The following is a 26,861-nucleotide window of genomic DNA, read 5'->3' as shown; positions in this document are numbered from 1 at the left end:
TCCTCTGCATCAGAATGTTCTGATAAAATGGATCCCTGATCAGAAGAGGGGGATTCTTCCTCCACTCTGGGTCTCTTTTCAGGAGGGGGCTGAGAACCTCTGATAAGAGTTATTAGATCCTCAGCCATTTTAAGCATCTGTTTCTTAGGCATGGGTCCAGGAGATGGGCCTTGTGCAGCAGGCCTAGTGTGATGCCTGGCTGCTTTGGATTTAGTAAAGGCCTTAATAGAAAAAGAAGATGAAGGCCTAAATACACCATGGGTGGAGGTGGACCTGTCCACATTAGTAGGCTCGACATAAGCCGGGGCTTCGGTTGTAGTCTGGGAAAGGGCCGAGGACCCAGCGGTCTCGGGTACAGAAGACACCGCCAAAGGAGTGTCGTCGGTAGTCAGGGACTGCAAAGGCGTCTCGCTGAGAACCGGACCACGTGAAGCCTGTTTCGGCGTGGTGTCGGAGACAGCTTGAGCCTCGCATGTCGGTCCTTTTCCTTGCGTTTTTTGGATAAAACGGTAGTCTGAGTGTCCGACGACATTTTATAGTCAAAAGCTTTACCAAAATAGTGTTGGGCGAACTCCGCCCGACGCTCGATAGTGCGTTTATTGAAAGTAGCGGAAAAGCGACAGCCCGAGACGTCGTGGTCTGGACCCAAACAAGGTATGCACAGGGAATGGAAATTCTTATGCGGTATTTGCTTCCCACAAGAAATACAATTAACTTTTTCTGACATCGGTCTGAGGCAAGAAAAGTTTCCCCAACGGGGTACTTAGCTTTACGAAGACTTCGGTTCCAAATATTTTCGTAATTCAGGAGCTGGCCGACTGGCACTTGCGAACTGCTTCTGCTTCGGGCACCGCGCGGCAAAAAAGACTGAAGAACATGGCGTCGGCTGTGTCTTATATACTCTGGCCTTCCTGACGTCAGAAGAGTAAGCGACGACAACCGACGCCGGACCAAGACTTTGGAATTCGGCCGACCGAGGGACCGCCTGACGGCTGAAAACCCATCTGTGATTACTGCAGCTGTATGCACGATGAACATCTAATATTAAAGCCAGTTCAGGCTGGTGAAAGGTCAGACAAAAGTTTTTTACACTCAGAACAAAATACTGACAGCCCAGTGCAAGTCACGGGCACATTAATACTAATGTGTACAAATTTAAGACCAATACAAAATCTAAACATAAAAAAAACTTTGCAGAGTCTGAATTAGACTGAAGTAAAACTGCATGACTAGCACTGAATCCCAGAAGTGCTCTTTTGACACGGAGATAATTAACAGTAACATGAAGACAATTTAAATACATACAATTCCAAACCACAACAGTTACTCTAATACTTGTATACCTCTAGTGGAACTGCTAAAAAAAAAAAAAGCAGCAAACAGAACTACAAACCTTAAAATCAAAATGCCAGAAGCAACTGGGGAGGAGAGTACTGAAAACTACTGAATTCCAGTTATATGCATGCAAAAATAGAAGTTATGTACCTACCATAACATTCCATGTTAGTTGTCCTTCATCTCGCCTTCCTTCTTGCTGGATGGGTTGGGATCTGATCCTTGGCTCCGACTCGGCCACTTCTATAGCTTGAGAACTCTTTACTGGGTTGAGGCTACCCCTTATCCCAGAATACCCAGTGTCAGCTACCCAGATCTCATTTCAGATAGCTCACACTAGACAATCATAAAAAATAATCCATTATTACTCCTGGATATACAGTAAATTGTCATGTTCGCTTGGGAAGCAACTAGAAACTAAAGTTAGCCAGTGAAACCATTGATAAACTCCTCTCAATCCTCGAGGAAGGGGGAAGGAGGGAGGGACACAAGAAGGAAGGCGAGATAGACAACTAACATGGAACGTTACGGTAGTTACGTAACTTCTTTAAGTTGCCCAATCTCGCCTTCTTTCTTGCTAGATGGGACAGCGTCCCTAGCACCTCAATCCTGGGTGGCTCATTGAACAGACTCTTCAGAACCGTGGAACCAAAGGAAGCTCTGCAATGGGGGATCACATCTACTTTGTAATGAGAAATAAATGTATGAGGATCTGCCCAAGCAGCTGCTGCACAAGTTGAATCTATGGGCAATCTAGACTGAAAAGCTACCGAGGTAGCTACTGCCCTCGTTGAGTGACCTTTGGGTCTTGCTGAAAGATCTTTTTGTCGCAAATGGTAAGTATAGGCAATGGTGTCTGATAACCACTTTGACAAGGTTACTTTAGAAACTGGAAGGCCTTTGCTGTTAGCAAATGAAAGGAACTGAATTGATTTTCTCAACTCTTTAGTTCTATGGAGATAGAAACGTAGTTGTCTATGCACATCCAACTGGTGTAATCTGTATTCTGCCTTGCTGGAATGATTAGGGAAAGACAGGAAGTTCAATGGATTGATTCAAATTGTGTTCTGAACAAACTTTAGGTAGAAAAGATGGGTTGGTTCTCAGAGAAACTGTCTGAAAAAACAGGTATGGAGGGTGAGCACATAGGGCATGGAGTTCTGAAACACGTCTGGCAGAAGTAATAGCAACTAGGAAGAGTGTTTTCAGAGAGAAATTTCAAAAAACATGATGCTGCTGAGTTCAAAGGGTGGCAGTATCAAGGAAGCCAGAACCAAATTGAGATCTCAAGGTGGAAGGGGCTCTTTCACTGGGAGTCTAAGGAGAGATGTACCTTTCATGAAGACCTTACAGAGTTTGAGACACTAAGCTTGAGTTAAAAACTCAGATGTGAAAATTTGAAATGGCAGCTAGTTGTACTCTAATGGTAGCAGCAGCTGCACCAGATCGAAACAGTTCTGCTAAGAAATCAAAAATTGTGTGTACAGGAGCTGTAAGGGGATCTAAATTCCTGTATTCTGCCCAGTAAGAGAATCTTCTCCATTTGCTAGCATAAACTTTCCTTGTAGTTGTCTTATGGGAGGAAATAAGAATATCACGTACTGCTGGGGAAATATCGGGGAGCCTGGCCAAGATTGGAAGTGGAGTAACCAAGCTGTGAGCTTGAGAGATTGAAGGGACTGGTGTAACCCACCTAACTGATGAATCAAGAGGTCCGTCACTGGGTCCAGAACCCAAGGCTGGGCTAGAAGGTGGGGGTGAAGGAACGGAAACCAAATCTGTTGAGGCCAATAGGGGCAATGAAGATCTTGCAACCCAACAATTTTGCTTTCTGAATGACTTTTGGAATTGGGGGGAAGGGGGAAAATGCATAAAGGAGTCCCTGAGACCAATCATGGACTAGAGAGTGTCCTTGGGTGTCTGACCTGAAGGAGGAACAAGGGAGAAGTAGCTGCTGCATTTGTTGAGGGGAGAGGCAGAGAGATCGCAGCAAGGCTGGCTCCATTTGTGGAAAATAAGATCCACAATTTCCTGTTTCAGAGACCACTCGTGCAGCATGAGGATAGCCCTGCTGAGCCTGTCTGCTATTACGTTGGATTTCCCAGGGATATGCAATGCTGTCAGAAAATGTTTGGAGGAAATCGCCCATTGCCACAGTCTGAGGGCCTCTCAGCACAAGGGGTAAGACCTGGTTCTGCCCTGTTTGTTGATGTACCAAATCATTGATATATTGTCCGTCTGTACTGCAATAGCCCCAGCAGGGAGACAGTCTTGCAACGCTAACAGCACCGCTCTCATCTAAAGGACGTTGATGTGCAAGTGGTACTCGTGAGGTTGCCACGTGCATTGGACCGTCTTCCCTAGATAATGCCTCCCCAACCTATCAGGGAAGTGTCCGTGGTCAATGTGACAATCGGATGGGATTCCATGAAAGGTCTGCCCTGAGTCACTAATGGGGAGACCATCCACCAGGAAAGGTGTCTTTTGCAAGATTCCATAATTAGCATCATGAGAGACGTGGGTAATTTCTGGAAGGACCATTGTGTGAAAAGAAGCCACTAAAGGATTCTCATGTGAAAGCATGCTAAGGGAACTAAAAGAATGGCTGCAGCCATTGACCCTAGAGCTTGAGGACATATTGGACTTGAATTCTTTTGCTCCTCAGGAGAAGTGACACCTGTTGTCGGACAATGGAAACTCTTTCCTGGGGCAATTTTACGATCATTTTTCATGTGTCTTGCTCTGCTCCTATGTAAGTAATAGATTGAGAGGGCAACAAGGCAGATTTTTCGAAGTTTATTGTGATGCTTAGTTGGGCACAGGATGTTATGGTGTAATCTTGTGCCTCTATAAGTTGCCTGGTGGTAGCAGTGAGGAGCCAGTCGTCTAGATAAAGAAACACCTGGAATCCTTGACATCTCAGGTGAGCCGTCACTACTGCCATGCATTTGGTGAACAACCTGGGGGCTGTGGTGACACCAAAGGGCAGAGCTCTGAATTGGTAATGACTGGCCCCCAGTCAGAAGCGTAGAAATCTCCTGGACTGTCTGTCCATTTTTATATGATAGCACGCGTCCTGAAGATCTATGGAGCACATCCAATTGTCCTGACCCAGAAAGGGGAGAATGGACTGCAGTGTTACCATCTGGAACTTTTCTTTTTGAACAGATTTGTTCAATCTGCTGAGATCCAGAATTGGTCTCCAGTCCCCTGTCTTTTTGGACACCAAAAAGAATCTTGAGTAAGTTCCAGATCCTACTTGGTCTGCGGGGACTTCCTGGATGGCTTTTTTCTAGCAGTCTTGAAACTTCTGTGACTGCCTGATCCCTTAGACTGGGTGGAACATACGGGATGGATTTTTTTTAAACAAGAGGGGGTTGATGAAAGGGAATTTTGTAACCTCCAGATATAATGGATAGTATCCATTTGTCTTATGTAATATTTTGCCAGGTGATTGGGTACATTGAAAGCCTTCCCCCAACTGCCGCCAGAGTTGAGCAGTCGGGCATCCCTTCAGGGATGTTGATAGGGTTTTGAAGAGAATGTATCTGTCACCCTTATCTTTGCAGACCCCCCCCTCTGCCATGAGGGTGGCGTCTGCCATTATTTCCCCCTCTGCCCCTGGTGGAAAATTCACCACACGAGTCAGGGCAAGGATCCTGGGATTTTCAAAACCACATCTTTCCACCCTTCTTGACCCTTTGGGTATGGTCTGGTAGGAGTGGAAAAACAGCGGACTCCAACATCAGAGAGCGTCTTGCCTTCCTGCTGGCACCTGTAAGCGTGTCTTTCACCTGAGGCCTAAAGAGAGAGGAGCCAAAGGGCGTATTGGTGAAGGACGAGCTGAAAGGTTCTTCAAACTGACACAGCTGCAGCCAAGAATATCTAAGAGCCACTCCTGCTCCTGCAGCTCTATTTGCTCCATCGGCTGCATATGAAATAAGCCTCATGGAGGCGTTGACTACTGAATTAAGAGTCGCCAGCTGGGTAGCTACCTTGGCTGAAGCTCCCTCAGCTGTGGGATCTTGCAGGGTATCTCCAAGCTCTTTTAGGAGATCCCTCTGAAGCCTAGTAAAATGGGAAAGATAGTTCAGGGACCCAAGGGAGAAGGTTGCTGATGAAAACATTCGCTTCACATATCTGTCCATCGTATGAGAGTTTTTATTTGGTGGCTGGACAGATGAGGTTTCAGCTAACTCTTTGCGGCTGCTGCTACCACCATGGCATCAACCTGGACACCTTTAGTCAAGAATTGTTTGTACTGGGGAGCTGTGATAAATTTACTGGGACAGGTTCCATGGAATCTGGAGCTGACCAAGCCTTTCGAGACACTACAGACATGAGTGAATCAAAAGGCGGAGACACCCAGAAGGTGGAAGGTCAGGAACCGAATGTGTCCAGATATACAGACTTGTCCTCGGAGGGGGCTATGGAAGTCCAACTACGCCTCTGCCTGAGAATCTCAAGGATGTCCGAAAAGGAAACATCTTCAGAGGGGGACCTAGGGGACCACTCCGATTCATCCAGGTCTGTATCTGAGGTGACAGACTCAGGGCAGTCTAGGTGCTTCCTCTTGCACTTTTTCTTCCAGGAAGCCTGCCCAGAATGCTCTGGGGAGGCTTCGGAAGAATAGGGTTCAACCAATGGGGTGTTCTGGGGCATAGGTTCCCTACGCTTTGGGGCTGGAGGAGGAGCAAAGGTAGTCCTACAGGCACTGAGGGGGGCAGAGCCAATGGAACAGATAGTGGGGCTGTCTGTGGGACAGCACTCTCGCCATGACCTCAAAGGCATCACGATCTCGGCACAAAGAGGGCTCCAGCTCCGAAAAGACAGGAATCCCACTCTGCGCCAAGGGCGACTGCTCCGAGGCCGATGTGGGAGCGGAGCTCAACTGAGCAGATGCTCTGAAAGGGAGAGCAGGGTTGTACAAGGGTCCGATGCCACTTCCCCCCCCTCGGAGCAGACGAGAGAGCTTCGATGCCCAGATACCTCGATGGGAGGGAAGAACAGAGGTAATCTGAGCCAATGTCAGAGCCGAACAGGATGTCATTGCAGCCGAAGGAACCACTATCGGTGCATCCGTGGACTCCGGCTCAGAACTAAGCATAGTCTGAGGAGGAATCGAAATCGAAGCAGACTGAGCCGAAGCCTGTTGCGGCAGGCTCGAAAGCATTTTAGCAAGGGCCTAAGACTTCAGCAACCTACTGACCACTATTCTCCACATCCTGATCTGATAACCTCAAGGATCAAGAGGAGTGGGAAGATGAGCGATGACTGGTTTTGCTTTGGAGTAAAGGTGATTGTGGCACCGAGCAAATGGGCTCCAACGAAGAAGACCTAGCTCATTAGTGGCTCCGAGACAGCTCCGAAGTAACAGTTGGAGCCGATGGAGTAGTCTTGGTGCCAGAGGGTACCGACACACTTGGTTTGTCAAACTCACCGGTCGGTTCTGAACATGGAGCCGACGGCTTGACTGGTTTTCAAAGGTTTCACTGGCTGAGATGCTTTAGCCGGAGAATCCTGTTTTAATAAGCCACGGAGGATAAGCTTGTTTTTCCGCTTCTGCAGGACCCTTGGACTAAAGGCATGACAAATAGAGCAAGAGTCCTGCAGGTGCAGTGCCCCCATGCAGTAAACACAACCAGTGCGCCCATCCATCAGAGACATCTTCTGACAGCACGAGTCACACTTTTTGAACCCTGATGTTTTAGCTTCCCTGGACATACTAAGAAAAAAAAAAAGTAAGTCCCACACAGACACAATAATAAAAAATAATATTGATAAAAATCTTAAAAGGAGAGCTTTTAACTTAAATGGCTGTCCTTAAAGGGGGGACTAACTTAAACGAGTTCAGGTAAACAAACAGAAGGGCCTAGCGACTAAGGGGCAATGGACAACAGCACAAAAAACACAGCAAATGATGAGATAAAGGGTTTAGGAATAATAAACTTGCAAACTACTATAAAACAGGGAAGAAAATACTACTTTAAGTAAATTATTGAATTTTAAACAGACAAAAAAGTTATACTAAGCCTGAGTCAGTATTGACACAACCACGCAGCTGAAGCAGCAAGAGAGATCTGGGTAGCTTACACCGGGCATTCTGGGATAAGGGGTAGCTTCGAGCCAGTAAAGAGCTCTCAAGCTATAGAAGTGGCACAGTTGGAGCAGAGGATCAGCTCCAAACCCATCCAGCAAGAACGAAGGCGAGATTGGAAAACTTATCAGTAAATCAACTCCTAAAATAAACAGTAACTTGGGAGAGTCAGAAAATATAAGTGCACTAAACCATGGAAAAAGAAATAGAGACAAGATGTTCTTTCATACACACAACTGTGGGAAAATGGGAGGAGGTGACAAAGGAAAGTTTTAGGCACCGAGCTGCTGGAGTTGTTAGCTTCAAGTCCTTGAAGCACAGGGAAATAAAATGGTCCTATCACAAAATTTCTTCCTCAAAGCAGATCTGTCAACTCACTTTGCAATGTAAAATTACTAAAATACTAACAGGAGTTAAAATTTGCTCAAAGCCATGAAGAAGCAAAACACACAGTAAAATCAAAGTACAAAACTGGGCTTCTTAAGAATGCACAACGGCACTTACCTCTGCAACTAAACTTATTGGTATCATAATTCCTTTCAGCACACCTGTGAAGGGAAAAAAACACTATTAATCCATGGATAACATCTTGAGTACAACAAAATATTTACTTAACATGAATGAATATTTTAGTACGTCTTGCCCAAAGCTGTCTAAAGTCTACCAGCCAAATTAATTCCCCCCAAATTATCCCTATGACACTTAATAGGGATTACATTAGACATTGCATTGAGAACTTTTAATTGCAAAACATTACAGTATAGCTGTGAAATGTGCTCACTATACCACCACCCTTGAAAAACCTGGTATAGGGCTGCCCTGGCCCTAGACATTGCCCATAGGCTGTACTGCTTGCAAACATGTGGACAAAGGGCCAAGTCACTGCCTCCAGGATAGTTTGCATGGACAACTCTCAAAGAAAAGCTGTGGTTGCAGCAGTAGTCCAGGTAGAGTGGACTCTGCTGGAAGCTGAATTTCCATGACAATGAAATAAAGTTGGCACGCCAACTAGAGAGAGTTTGCTTCAACAGATTTTCTCCCACGCCCTTTTGCCAAGGCAACAAAAAGTTGGTACGACTTCCTGTGTCTTTGTTCTAAGCAAAATCTAAGCTACTTAAGCACATCAAGGGAAAGATTTTCTTGCCCTTTTTCTGTAGGCATGGATAGAACACTGGAAGGACAAAAGCCTGACAGGACAGTAACTTTTGGCTTAAAGGTGGAATTGGTGCATATAGTAACAGTATTGTGGCGAAAAATCAAGTACACTAATGCCCACAATTCGGAAATAAATATGGCTGACTGCCAAGACTACCAAGTAGGTCAATCTTTCAAACTCGGCCTCTTGATAGCAAGATAACTGACGGTGATAGTTCAAAGGGATGAAGAGAACGTTTTGCAGAAAGTCTAGACCTGCTACTTTCTAGTAACGTGTTTAGCCAGAGTAAATATTTTGAAAAAATAAAAATATCTTTCCCCTTCAAATTCACCTCTTGTTCAAGACCCCCTTCCCCCCATCTCAAATCTCTAATTTGACCGTATGGTCAGAAAAAAAATCCAATATGCTACTCGGGTCTCTTGAGAAAATCTTGCTACAATGCACAATCCCAAAATATGAGACTCCAATCTCCCCTCATCTGCATTTCCAACAACTGATGTTCATATCAAGGGTGGGGGGGACATTTTCCAAAGTCTAACCAGGGTATAAAAATGCAGGTCCTTCCATGAAAATGTTCTGAACTTTCTGATCTTGACAGATCTGTTAAGACAGCAAACCACACCCTGACTATGTTTGACTTCAGCTGTACGAACTTACAGACTACAGTCTTTCCTAAATTAATACACTTTTTGTTTTCTCCTCAGTTTTCCTAAACTCACTGAAGAGAGTATGTTCTACCAGAAAAACTAAATTACATTAATCTTGGAAAATTAAAAAGGGTTTAAGACCTTATTTTTAAGCAAATACTTTCTCTCAAGAAAGTCTAGATCCTACAGAGGGAATTGGGCTCCTTTCTATGTGGCCTTTAGGGGAAAACTCTTTAGGAAATGTTTCATTAACTGGTAGTAAGCAGGGAGGACCAGGCTGACATGCCAGAGATATGCATTTTAGAGGCACAAGACAAAAGTACAGCTGTGTACACTTAGCATAAATGTAAATGCTCAAGTGCACTCACTGTTGTAGTCATCACTTTTTGGTTATCTGCTTGCAGTAGCCCTCAGTCGGCCTGATTAACAAAGTCTTGGGTCCTGAGTCAGTTGCTTTCCCTTCTTCCATTACGTCAGGTGGTCAGGGGTATAAAACATGCAGCCGGTGCCATTACATCAGTTTTTCTTGCCCCAGATGTCAGGTGCCCCCTTAATGGGAAGCAATTAAATCTATAAATATGCAAGGTTGTACCTCCAACAAAAAAGCAAATACACAAAAAGCTTTTGAAGATAGTAAAGGAAAGTAGAGGTATATCCAAAAAAGAAGAAGGGGGCTGGAGGGAGGGTAACCAGGACTGCAACATTGAATACACTCAAACATCTACATTTATGTTAAGTGTACACAACTGTACTATGTTCTTCGTGTTTCACTGTTAGTCATCACTTTTGGGTAGATTCCCAAAGCTAAAGATGGGAGGAGGAATTTAAATATAATAAGAACCAGCTAAAAGGCCCTGCAAGACTGCATTGGCAAAACCAGCTCTGGATTTAGAGAAAATTGGCAGATGGTAATGCTTGGTTAAAGTATGTGCAGAACTCCAAGTAGCAGCTTCTAGGATGGCCCTGGTAGGGGATGCCTTTGAGAAAGGCTGTAGAGGTAGATGCAGCCCTGGTAGAATTGGGGTTGGGAGGATGGCCTAATGGTTAAGGTGTTTGCCTTACAAACGCAAGGTACAGGGTTTGAATCTCACAGGAGATAGTTGGCTTGGCTTAAAATGGCTCGCAAGGGCAGTTAGCCTAGTACTAATCTATGTGCATCTAATCTATGTCATCCCCTGTGGGATAGGTTTTCCATGGTGTTTGTAGCAAAAAAGAATGCAATGGTCTATCCATTTGGAAATGGTTTGCTTTGAAATAGCCTTCCCCTCTGCCCCTGCAGCAAATGCCACAAGCAGTTGTTCAGATTTCCTTTGAGGTTTAGTTCTGTCCAAGTACAATCTAAGTTGTCTGTGCAGCCTGAGTGCAGAATCCATTCCCCTTTGTTCTGTGGATTAGGAAAGAAGGTTGGCAAATGTATGGACTGATTAAGGGCCACACTGGATACCACCTTGGGCATGGAGGGATTGGTCCCGAAGGACATCCTGTCCACATGAAAGATTATGAAAGTCTCCACTGCCATGAGGGCCTGTAATTCAGATACCCTTCTTGCTGAAGTGATTGCTAAAAGGAAAGCTGTTTTCCAAGAAAGGAATTTTAAGCCCGCAGTGGCAGCTGGCTTGAAAGGATGAAGGGTGAGCTTTTCCAATACAAAGGTGAGGTCCCAGGGTGGAGTTGAGTTCACCTGGGTGGTCGCAGACTTTTAGCCCCTTTGAGGAACTGCTTAAGCAGTGGATGAGAGAAGAGGGGTGGTTCTGTGTTATAATGAGCTGAGAAGGCTGAGGCGTGAATTTTGATGGAGGAGAAAGACAGACCTTTATGAAGCATCTTAGTTAAGTATTGTAAGATCGGAGGTAAATTGGGCACTGTTGTGCTCATCCCTTGAGATTGGTTCCAGGCACAGAATCTTTTCCATTTTTCAGCATAAGACTTTGTGGTACAAGGCCTCCTTGCCTTTAAAATGATATCCATCACTGGTTTACTGAGGGATGGTAAAGGAGAAATTGTGTAATTAGCTAGGCACTAAAGTTCAGGATGCAGAATTTGGTTCTCCTGCTTAGACAATAGAGTAGGAGTCTGGGAAGGTGCCATGGGGCCCTCAGTGACAAACTGTGCAAGAAGGGGGTACACCAGTGTTGGCGTGGTCAGTCTGGTGCAATCAAAATCGCCCTTGGTTTGTCTTGTTTGATCTTTAATAGTACTTTGGAGAGCAGAGAAGGAAAGGAATAAACTGATAGGTTTTTCCAGCTTAAGGACAGAGCATCCACTTTCCAGGCTTGTTTTGTGGGGAGTCCTTGTGCAGAATTTGTCCAACTGATAGTTTTGGGGGGAGGCAAACAGGTCTATATCTGGGCTCTACCATTTGCTTGTCAACATGTTGAAAATCCTTGGTTCCAGTTTCCACTCGTGTGAGTCCATGAGGATTCTGCTTAGTTCATATCTGCCAGTGTATTTAGATTTCCTGGCAGGAATTGAGCTTGTCAATGTACCTGATAACTCAGGGCCATGTTCCACAATGCCATGGCTAGTCTGCAGAGGGGGTTAGAATGTGTACCCCCCTGCTTATGTACCACATAACAGTGGTGTTGTCTGGCTTTATAATTAATTGTCCTGGAAGAATGTGGTCCTTGAAAGCTGTCAGACCATTCTGTACAGCTAACATTTCTTTTTGATTGATATGCAGGTGCATTTGACTTGGGTTCCATTTGCCCTGAATGCACTTCCCTGCCAGGTGGGCCCCCCCATGCATAATCTGATGCGACTGTTAATGTTTGGGCGGCAGGGGGTAGTGTGAATGGTAGTCCCGTTTTGGTGGCAAGCCTGCTCCCACCAAAGGAACTCTAGGCATAGCCAAGGTACGACAGGAATCATTAAGCTGTCAGACCATTCTGTACAGCTAACATTTCTTTTTGATTGATATGCAGGTGCATTTGACTTGGGTTCCATTTGCCCTGAATGCACTTCCCTGCCAGGTGGGCCCCCCATGCATAATCTGATGAGACTGTTAATGTTTGGGCGGCAGGGGGTAGTGTGAATGGTAGTCCTGTTTTGGTGGCAAGCCTGCTCCCACCAAAGGAACTCTAGGCATAGCCAAGGTACGACAGGAATCATTGCCTCTAGATCCTGTGAATGTTGACACCATAGGCTTTTGAGATACCACTGCAGTTTCCCTCATATGCAGCCTTGCATATTGAATTATTAGAATGCAGGAGGCCATGAACCTCAAGGCTTGCAGTATTTGCCTTGCAGATAACTGTTTGTGGCCACTTGTTTGAAGTAGGTTGTCAAATTAATCAGTTTCTCTGGCGTAAGGAAAGCCATTTGGGAAGTTGCATTCAAGTTTGCACCCAGGAATATAATTTGATAGGGTACCAGTTGTGATTTTTCATTTATTTTGTACCCAAGACAAGTCAGTACCCTTTGAACAAAGGCCAGATGATTCAAAAGTATGTCCTGGCTTTCTGCCTGAATTAGACAATTGTCCAGATGTGTACATATGAATATTTCTTTGCCTGCAGAATGCAATGCCTGGAGCTAGGCACTTTGTGAATACCCTGGGTGCGGTAGATAAGCCAAAGGGCAGTGCAGAGAACTGATAGTGCATGTAGCCTGCTTTGAGGCGTAGGTATTTTCTGCAAGACTCTGATAAGGATGTGCAGGTATGCTTCTTTTTATTTAGTGATGCCAACCATGCATCTTTGCCTAGCATAGGAAGCAGCTGGTGAGTCAGCATTTTTAATTTTGGAGTCACCAGAAAGGTATTTAGAGTAGAAAGGTAGAGGATAGGACGCCATGCATTGCCTTTTCTGGGTACCAAGAAAAGTCTCGAATAGAACCCTTGTCCCTTTTCCTCTTCTGGTACCAACTGAATAGCCCCCATGCTTGAGAGAGAGAGAGTACTTGATTTTGGGCCTGTGCCCACTGATTTGGGGGTAGATCTGGCCACCCGCTTGGTGTTGGTAAGGTGTGGAAGTGAAATCTGTATCCTTGGGACACTATTTAAAACCCATTTGTCCAGGGTAATGAGTTCCCAGTTTTTGGCCTGCAGACCAATCTTTCCACCTAAAGGAGCATTCCAGTTGGGAAGTGCTTGGAAGTTTTAAAAGTCATTGAGACAGTTTTCCATAGGGGGGGGGGGGGGTCTTACTAATCCCTGATTTGGGTGCAGAAACCCCCACTGCTTAGTCTCGTGTCCCCCCTGGGACTGAAACCTGGGGATTCTGCTATGTCTGGGTTTGGCCTGAGAAGACCTGGAAGAGACTGGAAATGACCAAGAAGAGGGTCAGTGCCTACTAAATCTAGGAGGCTGAACTTGTAAAAAAATCTAACAGTTTGCATAGATTTAGCTTGATCTTCCATGTTTTTCAGAACTTCCTCAGCCTTGTTGCCAAACAGGTGGTCCTGATTTAAGGGGGCATCTAACAATTTAGCTTTAACATGATCAGGTAAAGATTGCTTCTTAAGCCAAACATGCCTTCTGAGCACAGCACCAGTTACAGCAGCCCTGCAAGAGGCCTCTAAAGAATCAAATCCATATTGCAAAGTATGTTTTCCAACCTGCTAAGCAGAATGCATTAAATACTGTATTTCTTTATTTTCTGCACAGTCAGGAATCAACATCATTTTCTGTTTAAGTAATCCAATAACATGTTGTCGATACTTTAACATATGAAACTGGCAGTTTAAAGCCCTCATGGCCAAGGTTGCAGAAGTGTAAACCTTCTTAACCCATCTATCCAACGCCCTGGAGTCTCTATCAGAAGGGGTAGGATTTTTAGCAGTAGAAGCCTTAATGCCCTTGGATCCCTGTGTAAGAGTCACTGGATCCACAATAGGATTTTTGAAAAGGATCTTGTGTGAATCAGGAACCCTGTAATATGTCAGGTTTTCTGGGAGCAGGAGGCAATGAATCAGGGGCCCAACTAGATTCCGAAAAAGCATCAACAATGTCTAGTACTTAAGGAATAGCTAAAGGCCTATGCTGAGGCAGGAGTAAGAAATCCCTAAGCTTCTTTTTTGAATCAGAAAAATCCTGGCTTTCCCAATGGAAATGCTCTCAAGAATATGCAAGGTTTCACCAAAAGAAACATCCTCTGGAGGGGAAGCAGAGGGGATACAGTCCTCTGCATCAGAATACTCATAAGTAGATAAGGGAAAATCCAGATCAAACGAATCAGAAAATCAGAATCCTAGTCAGAAGATTCATAAACTTCAGTCCTAAGTCTCTTAGAAGGGGGAGGCTGGCTTCACCTGATTAGAGTTACAAGATCTTCAGCCGTTCTTGTTTTTTAGGCACAGAGACTCGAGCATGCGGACTGGGCGTCGGTTTTTAGGCATGGTTCGTGATTTAGGAATAAAAGAAGGTGGCGACTGTTTAATATGCAAGTCCGTAGGCCTGAATACACCCTCAGAAGCCGGTGCCTGCACAGCGGCTCCTGACCAATCCAAGGTAGACACATCTGCAGGTTCCACAGTCGAAGCATCTCGCAGCATACTGGATTCCGAATGGGTCTCAGTAGGGGCCAGCCAATCAGAAGTAGCGGGTATCAGGGGTTGTGAAAGCGCCTCATTGAGTACTGGCGACTGGCTTAGAAGCGTCGTTGGCAGTTTTGGATTTCGGCAGCCTCTGTATTTAGCCTTGCGTTTTTTCGGAATCCCGGTAGTCGGATGGCTAACCGACATTTCTGGATAATTAAACAGAACCAAAATATTTTGAGGTGAAAATATACTGACTGACAGTGCGCTGATTAAATAAAGCACAAAACCGACAGTACGGTACGTTGTAGTCAGGGCCTAGGCAAGGAATACAGTTGTTGTATCTTTCGGCTTTTCCTGGTTAGTGGTCGCCACAGCGTAACTCTGGTCCGCTAAAGATTGGCAGTAGATTTTTATGTACCGAGTTGCCAGCCCTGATCCACAGCCTTCAACGAAGGTACGCCCATTCACGCATGTCTCCACACACAAGACGTTTTAGCTGAGAATCGAACAGGACAATGTCTTACTGTGAGGCGACAACGCCTTCATTGAAGGTTGTGCATACAAATGAAAATCTTTGAGGTATTTGCTTTCCATAAGTAATGCAATTAACTTTTACTGACATCGGTAAGGAGCAAGAAAAAGTTTCCCCAACAGGGTACTTGGCTTTAGTTGAAGACTTTGGTTCTGAAATTCGAAAAAGTACAGTTGTGTACACTTACATAAATGTAGATGTTAGTGTGTATTCACTGTTGCAGTCATTACATTTGGGTAATCTGCTGGCAGGTTGCCCTCAGTCAGCCTGAATTCCAAAGTCTTGGGTCCTGCGTCGGTTGCTTCTTCACTTCCATGATGTCAGGTCGCCAGGGGTATAAAACATGCAGCAGACGCCATTTTCTTTAGTTTTTCTTGCCCCCGATGCCAGGTGCCCCCAAAAAGGTAGCATATTTTATATATATATATATATATATATATATATATATATATATATATATATATATATATATATATATATACATATATATATATATATACATATACACACACATATATATATATATATATATATATATATATATACATACATATATACACATACATCAATATAAACTTTACCTTCATCTACAAGCAAATACACCACATAGGTTGTAGAAGATAGAGAAGGTAAGAAACTGTAGAATGACAGGGGGATGGCGGGAGGGTAACCTGGACTGCAACAGTGAATACACTCCAACATCTACATTTATGGTAAGTGTACACAACTGTACTATGTTCATGTTTCACTGCTGCAGTCATTACATTTGGGTAGAATCCCAAAGCTATGGTTGGGAGGCTGGAGCTAAACAGCATTAGGTGCAGCTATAAGGCCCTGCAGCACTGCAGTGGCAAAGCCTGCCCTGGACCTGGAGTAGAGAGGCAAATGGTAATGCTTTGCAAAAGTATGAACAGAACTCCAAGTAGCAGCCTCTACAATGTCTTTGGTTGGTGCTCCTTTGAGAAAGGCTGCCAAAGTAGCTGCAGCTCTGGTGGAATGAGACCTAATGCCCTTGGGCACAGGTTTACCATGGTGTGAGTAGCAGAAATGGGTGCAGTGGCTTATCCACGTTGAAATTGTCTGCTTTGAGATAGCCTTTCCCTCTGATCCTGCAGCATATGACACTAGTAATTGCTCAGTTTTTCTTAGAGCTTTTGTCCTGCTCAAGTAGAATCTTAGCTGTCTGTGTATGTCCAAGGAATGCAGAATTCTCTCCCCTTTATTCTGCGGATTTGGAGAGAAAGTTGGCAGATGAATTGTTTGGTTAAGAGCCACACTGGAAACCACCTTAGGCATAAAAGTAGGATTTGTCCTCAGAGACACCCCGTCTCGGTAAAATATGATAAAAGGATCTACAGCCATGAGGGCCTGTAGCCCTGAAACCCTTCTTGCTGACGTAATTGCTAGTAGCAGGGTTGTCCTCCACGATAAGAACTTAATATCAGCGGTAGCGGCTGGTTCAAATGGAGGCAGGGTGAGCTTTTCCAACACGTAACTGAGGTCCCATGCAAGTAATGGTGATCTTCTAGGAGGCCTTAGGTTTTTGGCTCCTCTAAGATACTGCTTTAGTAAGGGATTGGTGGCTCTGTACTGTAATGAGCCGAAATGGCAGAGGCATGGATTTTGATAGATGAGAAAGATAGGCCTTTGTCAAGCATCTCAGTTAAGTAATGTAATATCTGAGGAATATGTGGTTCTGCTGCATCAGTTCCTTGTGCTTGATTCCAAGCACAGAATCTCTTCCATTTCTCAGCATAAGATTTTCTAGTACTAGTCCTTCTGGCTTCCAAAATGACATCCATCACAGCTTTACTGAGAGGTACCGTTGGTATGATTAAATGATTAGCCATGCTGCCAGGTTCAGAGTCTGTAGTTGATTGTGCAGGATGCGATTGTTTTGCTGGGACTCTAATTGTGGTCTTTGAGGCAAGGTCCAAGCTGGGTATTGAGACAAGTTCCTTAGGGTTCGGTACCAGTATTGGAGGGGCCAGTCCGGGGCAATTAATATCTTTGGCTTCTCTTGTCTGACTTTTAGGACCACCTTGGGTAGAAGAGGCAGAGGAGGAAAGGCGTAAACTGACAGGTTTTTCCAACTAAAAGATAGGGTGTCCACTTCCATGCTTGTCTGTGACAAGTCCTTGTGCAGAATCTTTTCAATTGCTAATTTTGAGGACAGGCAAATAGATCTATGTCTGGGCTCCCCCACTTCTCTGTTATGCTGAACACTTGTGGATTTAGTTTCTACTCTTGAGGATCCATAAGGTTTCTGCTTAGTCTGCCAGAGTGCTCAGTTTTCCTGGCAGGAATTGAGCTTGAAGATTTACCTGGAAGGTCAAAGCTGTGTCCCACAGTGCCATGGCTAATCTGCAAAGGGGGTACAAGTGCATCCCCCCTTGCTTGTTTATATACCACATGACTGTGGTGGTGTTAGTCTATCAGTAGTTGTCCTGGATGAAGTTATATAAGGGGGGATGGCATATTGGTTAAAGTGTTTACCTTACAGACACAAGGTGCAGGGTTTGATTCTCACATGGGTTAATTAACTAGGCTTAAAATAGCCCACAAGGGCACTTAGCCTAGTACTAATCTATGAACCTATGAACCTATAAGTAAGTCCTTGAATGCTGTTAGCGCATTTTGAACGGCTAGCATCTCTTTCTGGTTGATATGTAGATGCATTTGATTTGGTGCCCACATGCCCTGAATGCATCTTCCTGCCATGCGGGCCCCCCAGGCATAATCGGATGCATCTGTTAAGGGTTGGCTGGCAAGGGGTAGAGTGAAGGGCCGTCCCATGTTCTGGCGACAGGCCTTTACCCACCATAGAAACTCCTGTTGCAGGCAGGGGATGAGAGGAATCATTGTTTCCAGACTGTGTGAATGCTGACTCCATAAACTTTTTAGGTACCATTGAAGTTTCCTCATATGCTGTCTTGCATATGGAATTAGTAGGATGCAGGATGCCATGAAGCCCAGAGCCTGCAGAATTAGTCTCGCAGAAGACTGGGTTTTTGTTGCCAGTTTAAAGTAGTCAGTTGCCTTTGTCTGGCGTGAGGTAGAGCAGTTGTATGCAAGCTTGCACCCAGGAATGTTATCTTTTGAGAGGGTACCAGTTGTGATTTCTTTTAGTTTATTGTGTACCCTAGGCATGCTAGAAGCCTTTTCACAAATGCCAGGTGTCGTAGAAGTGTGTCCTTGTTCTAGGCTTGAATGAGTCGTCCAAGTAAGGATATATTTGAATACTTTTGTCTGCAAAATGGAATTACTGGTGCCAGGCACTTTGTAAAGACCCTGGGCGCAGTAGATAAGCCAAAGGGCAGTGCAGAGAATTGGTAATGCAGTAAGCCAGCCTTGAATCTGAGGTATCTTCTGCACGACTTGTCTTACTGCGGCATGCAGGTATGCCTCAAGTCAAAGTGTCACCAGCCAAGCATTCTTGCCCAGCATGGGCAGAAGCGCTGCAAAGTGAGCATTCTGAATTTTGGAATGTCCAGGTATGTATTCAAAATCGATAAATCCAGTATTGGCCGCCAGGCCTTGTTCTTTCTGGGTACAAAGAACAGAGTAAAAACCTTGTCCTTTTTCCTGTTCTGGTACCATCTGAATGGCCCCCATATCCATGAGGGACGTAACTTGTTTCTGTGCCTCTGCCCATTGGTTTTTTGGCAGGTGTGGCCAACCATTTATCATTGGCAGAGTGTGGAAATGGAATCTGTATCCCTGTGATATGATGTTCAGTACCCACTTGTCCTGGGTTATTAACTGCCAATTTTGAGCAAAAAGTGCTAATTTTCCCCCTATGGGTGCTGCCAAAAGATAAGTGCTTGGTGTAGGCAGAGGGAAGTCATTGGTATTGCTTTCTGTAGGTTTGCTCTTTATCTCCTCCAGATTTGGAGGTGGATGTGCCCCATTGCTTGACCTACAGGAGTCTTGAGCCTGGTACCTGGAACCCTTAGGGCGTCTGGATTTGCCCCTTTGAGCTCTGACACAGCAAAGGACCAATTTTTTGTAGGCCAGTGTCTACTGAATCTAGGTGGCTGCACTTGTAAGAAATCTTTAACAGTTTGCATAGACTTAGCTTTGTCTTCCATTTTCTTTAAAACCTCTTCTGCCTTAATACCAAACAGAGAATCGTGCTGTAAAAGTGCATCTAGTAATTTAGCTTTAACATGATCAGGCAAATTTTGTTCCTTTAACCAGGCATGTCTCAATCACAGATCCAGTAACTGCGGCCCTGCAGGAGGCCTCTAAAGAATTAAAACCACATTGCAAAGTATGCTTTCCAACTTGTTCAGCTGCATGCAATAATTTCTACAATTACTTATTTTCTGCACATTCTGAAATCATCATTTTCTGTTTCAGCAATCCCATAACATGTTGTTGGTACTTAAGCATATGAAACTGACAGTTTAAGGCCCCTGCTAAGGTTGCAGATGTATAAACCTTTTTTCCCCCCATCTGTCCAGCGCCCTGGAATCCCTGTCGGAGGGGGTAGGGTTTTTTGCTGTTGAGGCCTTAACTCCCTTAGGACCCTGTGAAATAGTTTCAGGATCAGCAGCAGGGTTTCTAAATAAAAATTTATGAGAGTCAGGGACCCTGTAATATCAGTCAGGCTTACTGGGAGCCGGAGGTAGAGAGTCAGGGGTCAGGCTTGACTCCGAAAAAACATCATCCACAATGTCTAACACAGGGGGAATGGCTAAAGGCTTGTGCTGAGGGAGAAAGAGGAAATCCCTGAGCCTCTTTTTTGATTCTGATTAGTCTTGACACTCCCAGTGAAAATGCTCCCTCAAAGTATGCAAGGTTTCTCCAAATGAATAACCCTTAGGAGGAGATGCAGATGGAATAGACTCCTCAGCATCAGAATCCTCATAGGGATGTAAAGATAATTCTTGATCAGAAGAAATAGAAACCTGATCTGAAGATTCATAGTCAGTGGCTTGCGTAGGCCTCTTATCTGTAGGGGGATGGGTACCCCTGATCAAGGTAATAAGGTCTTCAGCCATTTTGATCTGTTTTTTAGGCATAGAGACCTGTGCACGTGGTTCTGGCATCGTTTTTTTAGTTTCAGAAGGTGTCTTTGGTTTTGCAGCTTTCGTCGGTTTGATGTAAAAATGTTGAGGTCTGAATACATCCTCAGAAGCCGGTGCCTGCTCAGCGGCTCTGTACTCATCTGAGGGAGTTACACCAGTCGGTCCAATACCTTGAGTATCTTGCGGCATGCCTAACTCCACATGGGTGTTGGTAAAGGCCTGCAACTCAAAGGTAGCGGGTATCAGGGGCTGCGAAAGTGCCTCACTGAGTACCGGCGAATCGGCGACTGGCTTAGAAGCTTAGTCGTCGGTTTTGGATCTCGACTGCCTTTCTCTGTCCTTTTCTTTGCGTTTATGTACTCCGGTAGTCTATTGCTATCCGACATCTCTGGGTAGTTAAATCTGTTTCCAAAATACTTAGATGCAAAAATATACCGATGCTTAATAGTGAGTTGGTTAAATCTAGCACAAAACAGACAGCCAGGCACCATGTGGTCTGGGCCTAGGCAAGGAATACAGTATAAATGGAAATCCTTATGAGGTATTTGCTTCCTACAAGTAATACAATTATTCACTTTCTGACATCGGTAAAAAGCAAGAAAAAAGTTTCCCAACGAGGTACTTAGCTTTATTGAAGACTTTGGTTCTGAAACTCAAATGCGAATATTTCAGTAGTCGGCCGACCGGCACCTGCGAAATGCTTCTGCTTCGGGCACCGTGTGGCAAGAAAGACTGAAGAAAATGGCGTCTGCTGCATGTTTTATACCCCTGGCAACCTGACGTTATGGAAGAAAAGACAGCAACCAACGCAGGACCCAAGACTTTGGAATTCTGGCCGACTGAGGGCAACCTGCCAGCAGATTACTCAAATGTAATGACTGCAACAATGAAACACGAAGAACATCAAAAATTTTAAGAGTCGGCCGACCTGCCCTTGCGAACTGCTTCTGCTTCGGGTACCGCACGGCAAGAAAGACCCATGTAATTGCATCGACTGCATGTTTTATACCCGACGACCTGATGTCCTGGAAGAAGGGACAGCAACCGACGCAGGACCCATGACTTTGTTAATCAGGCCGACTGAGGGCTACTGCAAGCAGATAACCCAAATGTGATGACTGCAACAGTAAAACATGAAAAACATCCCTTAAGAAAAAAAGGTGACTAAAGATCAGTAACCGCTGAACTTAGTAAGGTTACTAATCTCTGTTGTGGCATCAGTGCAAGAACAGTTTCCCATTTTGATATGCAGGATTTTCCTGGTGCAAGTTTTCTAGTCACTTTTAAGATGTGTACGACATCCTCTTAAAAAAGTCTCTGGATGGGATGAGTAATACTTTATCCATCCTGACACTTTTAATGTCTTCTGATTAGAGTATATGATGGATATTTTGTCCTGAGAAGGTCTACCTGCTGTGGCAGCATCAGTGATTTTTTTCTAGTCATCTTCAGAAGCAATGAGAACTAGTCCTATCTGGGCCAGCAGGATGCAATTAAAAATCACCCTGGGCATATCCCTCCCTTACTTTCTGAAACATCCTGGATGAAAAGCATAAAGCAATAAATCAGTCCACGGGAAAACAGCATCCATCCTCCAGGGCCCCCATCTGCATGGCTCTTACCGAAAACAAGAGTTGCTTGTTATTAAAGAATGCAAAATGGTCTACTTCTGGCATACCACATTTGTGAAACCAGATATAGGAACTCCTCCCTTTTAACATCCATTCATTCATTTGGGTCTAGACAGGACCTGCTCAATGCGTTCGCTATGCTGCTGCCCTGGAAGATACCGGGCTAAGGGAGAGAGGCTCATCTCCTTTGCTAGTTCCAAATCTGCATTGCTAACCTGAACAGGTAAGAACAGAGATACCTTCTTATATCGAAAAGTCCAACAATTTTAGGCCCAAAGGAACCGTAACTTGCAAACTACCAAAGTTTATTGTATTAAAATCAGCTATAACTGCAAATGTTTATTATAAATTAAAAAAAACTAACTGCATTCGTCCATTAACATTTACAGATGTGTTATGTACCAAATCACTGTGGTATTCTCTGTTTGAATCGTTAAGGGTCCTGGTTGCAGATCAGTGTGTGTTGTACCTTTAAGAGCCATTCCAGTCAATGGACATGCGCATGTAAGTACTGAGCATGCGCAAGCAGAAGTGCCATTTTGAGTGAGCAGCCAGAGTGAAAGCATGCATGTGTGTACTAGTCAGACATTTTATTTAAGTTTGATGTTCCTGCTATCCATCCTAATGTGTTTGTGTATAATAAACTAATTAAACAGCCAAGCCTCCATCATAATCAGATACAAAAGACAAGCGACATGGGATCAGAATGGAATCCAGACTCAAAACCATGAGGTGCAGTTAGAAACAAAAATATACAGGAGGGGATCCATCCGCAGTTCAAATGACTTGCACACAGGTCAGAAACGAATTCCAGGTACTAAAACTTGTTCAAATTATTTTTTTCGCAATGAATATAAAGCAAAGCACTAAGAACACTCAAAAAAATTTCTAGTGTGACTTTTTTTCACTAAACATCTTTATTAAATTATCACGTATGGCATGGGTAATCTTATATTTATATAAATGAAAAACCAAACACTGACACCACTTTAGTTGCAAACATGATACATCACACACAACACTGAAAGTACAGTTGTGTACACTTACCATAAATGCAGATGTTCGAATGTATTCACTGTTGCAGCCATCACGTTTGTGTTATCCCTGGCAGGGTAGCCCTCGGCCGGACCGAATACCAGAGACTTAGTATCTCGGTGTCAGTTGCTGTCGCTTGAGGACTGATATCAGGTTGTCAGTAGTATAAAGTAAGGCAACAGACGGCACTACATCAGTTTTTCTTTCACTAACCTGTCAGGAGCCCCCAAGTAGGAGGCCAGGGTCTGGTGGAAAAAGCCCCACCAGTGAAAAATAAATACCAATAAGTCCCTTGAGAGGAAAGTAGAACAAGTTAGAATGGTAATAAAAGGAGAAAAAAGAAAGAAGGGGGAGAAACCATGATTGCAACAGTGAATACACTCGAACATCTACATTTATGATAAGTGTACACAACTGTACTTTGTTCTTTGTGTTTCACTGTTGCAGTCATCACATTTGGGTCGATTACCAAAGCTGAGGAAAAGGTTGGAGGCAGTCAATGAAACTAAGGGCTGGCTAGGATGCCCTAGCAAGACTGCAGAGGCAAACCCTGCCCTGGATTTGCAGAAGAGAGGCAAGTGGTAATGCTTGGTAAAAGTGTGAACAGATGTCCAGGTGGCAACCCCCAAAATGTCCCTGGTGGGGACTCCTCTGAGGAAGGCCAAAGAGGTGAAGGCTGCTTTGGTGGAGTGTCCTGACCCCCTTGGGGGGGGGAAGCTTTCCATGCTGTTTGTAGCAGAAATGGATGCAGTGTGCTATCCATTTGGAAATGGTTTGTTTGGAGATGGCTTTGCCTTCTGTCCTTGTAGCAAAGCTAACCAGCAATTCAGACTTTCTGAAGGATTTAATCCTGTCCGGATAGAATCTGAGCTGTCTTTGCACATCTAGAGAGTGAAGAATCTTTCCACCTTGTTCCGGGGATTAGGAAAAATGGGGGGCAAATGAAAGAATTGGTTGAGAGCTACACTGTACACTATCTTGGGCATGAAGGGTTAGTTCTGAGGGATACGCTCTCAGCATGGAAGATGATGAAGGGTTCCACAGGCATGAGCGCTTGCAGCTCAGAGACTCTTCTGGCTGAAGTGATGGCCAGAAGGAATGTTGTCTTTCAGAAGAGAAATTTTAGTTCTGCAGAAGAGCTGGTTCGAAAGGGGGCAGGGTGAGCTTTTCCAATACGAAGTTAAGGTCCCAACCTGGGGTTGGTGCCCTTCTGGGTGACCTCAAGTTGCTAGCCCCTCTTAGGAACTGGTCTGATAAAAGGGTGTGAGTAAAGAGGCTCCTCAGTGGGAAAATGAGCAGAAATAGCAGAGGCATGAAATTTTAGAGGAGAAAGGCCACTGTGTAGGTCAGCCAAGTATTGCTAAGTAAGTGCCGTATTGGCACCCTTAGCCTGGCTCCAGGTGCAGAACCTTTTCCATTTGTCAGCTTAAGACTTTCTAGTGCTAGGGTGTCTGGCCTCACGGATAACATCTAGAACCTGTTAAGTGAGGCTGGTAGATTGGTTCGGGGTTAGGGAATAAGCCAAGCTGCCAAACTGAGTGTCTGCAATTGGGGATGCATGAATTCCCCTTACATCTGGGTCAGGAGGTTTGGAATCTGAGGAAGATGCCATGGTGACAGAGGGGACAGGCTGCGCAGCAAGGGGTACCAGTGCTGGCGAGCCTAGTCTGGAGCTATAAGAATGGCCCTTGGTTTTTCCTCCTTTATTTTGAGCACTACCCTGGGGATGAGAGGTAGTGGAGGAAAGGCATAGACCAATAAATTGACCCAAGGGAAGGACAGGCCATCCACTTTCCAAGCCATGCAGTGATGCTCCCCCTAGTGCAGAATTTGCCGAGCTGATGGTTGGTGTGGGAGGCAAAGACGTTGACCTTCGGGATCCCCCATTTCTGAGTTATTAGGTTGAAGGTTCTTTTGTTGAGCTGCCACTTGTGTGGGTCCAGAAGATTTCTACTTAATTGGTCTGCCAGAGAGTTGAGAGAGCCTGGTAGGAATTGCACTAACAAGTGCAGTTGCATGGCAGTGGCCGTTTGCCAAAGGGTCATGGCCAGCCTGCATAGAAGGTAGGAGTGAGTCCCTCCCTGCTTGTTGATATACCACATCACAGTGGTGTTGTCTGTTTTGATTAGGAGAGCCCCTGGAGAGAGGAGTTTGAAAGCTATCAAGGTGTGCTGGACAGCCATCATCTCTGTGGTTGATGTGCAGAGGGATTTGCTACGAGCTCCATTGGCCCTGTATGCACCTGCCATTCAGGTGTGCACCCCAAGCATAGTCAGATGCATCTGTGGTGAGGGTCTGGGTGGGGCAGGGTGGTGAGAAAGGAAGCCCCTTGTTGTGGGAGCATTCTGTTTCCTACCAAAGAAAATTTTTTCTGAGGCAAGGAATTATAGGTAGAAGAGTTTCTAGGTCTTGAGAGTGTTGACACCAAAGGCTTTTTAGGCACCATTGAAGTTTCCTCATATGCAGTCTGGCATATGGAATGAGTAGTATGCAAGATGCCATGAACCCCAGAGCTTGCAGGATTTTCCTTGCAGACAACTGGGGCCTAATGGCTAGTTGAGAGAAGTAGGCTGTCAAGAAAATTTGTTTTTCTGGTGTAAGGAATGCCATCTGGGATGCTGTGTCCAAGCTTGCTCCCAGGAAGATAATCCTTTGGGAGAGCACCTGTTTGGATTTATTTTCGTTGATTGTGCACCCTAGGAAGGTTAGTAGGGTCTTTACAAAGGAAAGGCACTTGAGCAGCTTTTCCTGGTTGTCTGCCTGACTAAGGCAGTTGTCTAAGTATGGGTAAATCTGGATATCCCTTTGTCTGCAAAAGGAAATAGCCGGAGCCAGACATTTTGTGAAAACTCTGCCAGCAGTAGATAAGTTCTCTGCACTTCCCTTCGGCTTATGTGTTGAGATCCCGCCCTGAAATGGAGATATTTCCTGCATGATTCCCTGATAGGAATGTGGAGGTAGGCCTCTTAGCTCTAGGGTGGCTAGCCAAGCATCCTTGGAGAGTATGGGTAGCAGCTGGAGGATGAGCATTTTGAATTTTGGGATCACCAGGAAGGTGTTTAGAATGGATAAATCGAGGATGGGGCGCCAGGTGCCCTCTTTTTTGGGCACCAGAAAAAGTTTGGAGTAGTAATCTTGGTCTATCTGTTCTGCAGGAACGTGCTCTACTGCCCTCATAAAAAGCAGGGAAAGGATTTGCTTTTGAGTCTCTGCTCACTGGTTTGGAGGTAAATCTGTGAACCCTTGTGTGTTTGGAAGGGTGTGGAAGGAAAATTTGTATCCCAGCAACACTATGTTCAGAACCCAGTGGTCATTGGTAATGGTGGCCCAGGTGCTTGCATGAAAGCAAAGTTTTCCTCCTAGGGGGTAAAGGAAGGTGGGCAGAGGGACGGGGTGGTGGAGGTGAGTCATTGTGAGTTCGTACCATAAGGGGGTGGCTTAGAACTCCCTGGTTTTGAAGTGGAGGTAGTCCACTGGTTAGATTGTACAGTTGTGTACACTTACCATAAATGTAGATGTTAGACTATTCACTTTTGCAGTCGTCACAGTTGGATTATCCTGCCAGGGGTAGCCTTCAGTCAGCCCAAATACCAGAGGCTTAGTATTTCTGTCTCGGTTGCAGTCGCTCCAGAACTGACGTCAGGTAGTCAGTGGTATAAAATCAGGCAACTGATGCCATTACATCAGTTTTTCTTGCCCCAACTGTCAGGAGCCCCCAAATAGGGAACTAGGTTATGGTGGAAGACCACCACCAGTAGAAAGTAAACACCAAAAATTCCCTGTAAAGAGAGGAAGAGAGAGAGAAGGGGGATGGAGGGTGGGAAACCAGGACTGCAAAAGTGAATACACTCGAACATCTACATTTATGTTAAGTGTACACAACTGTACTATGTTTGTGTTTCACTGTTGCAGTCATCACA

The 26,861-nt window shown here is 44.8% G+C and overlaps 1 protein-coding gene across 1 annotated transcript in view; it reads right to left on the bottom strand.

The window, feature by feature from the left end:
• Window positions 1-26,861, bottom strand: part of PTEN (phosphatase and tensin homolog) — a 942,442-nt gene that overhangs the window by 342,873 nt on the left and 572,708 nt on the right. Inside the window, exon 4 of the mRNA XM_044055599.1 lies at window positions 7,937-7,980. Coding sequence (XP_043911534.1) covers window positions 7,937-7,980 — 44 coding nt within the window. The remainder of the gene's footprint in view (window positions 1-7,936; window positions 7,981-26,861) is intronic.

The sequence above is a fragment of the Protopterus annectens genome, chromosome 14.part0 (genome assembly GCF_019279795.1).
Source record: "Protopterus annectens isolate FY-2018-M chromosome 14.part0, PAN1.0, whole genome shotgun sequence".
NCBI classification, from domain to species: Eukaryota; Metazoa; Chordata; order Ceratodontiformes; family Protopteridae; genus Protopterus; species Protopterus annectens.
Note: the sequence above shows the minus strand (reverse complement) of the source record. Positions and strands in the feature narration are given on the sequence as shown.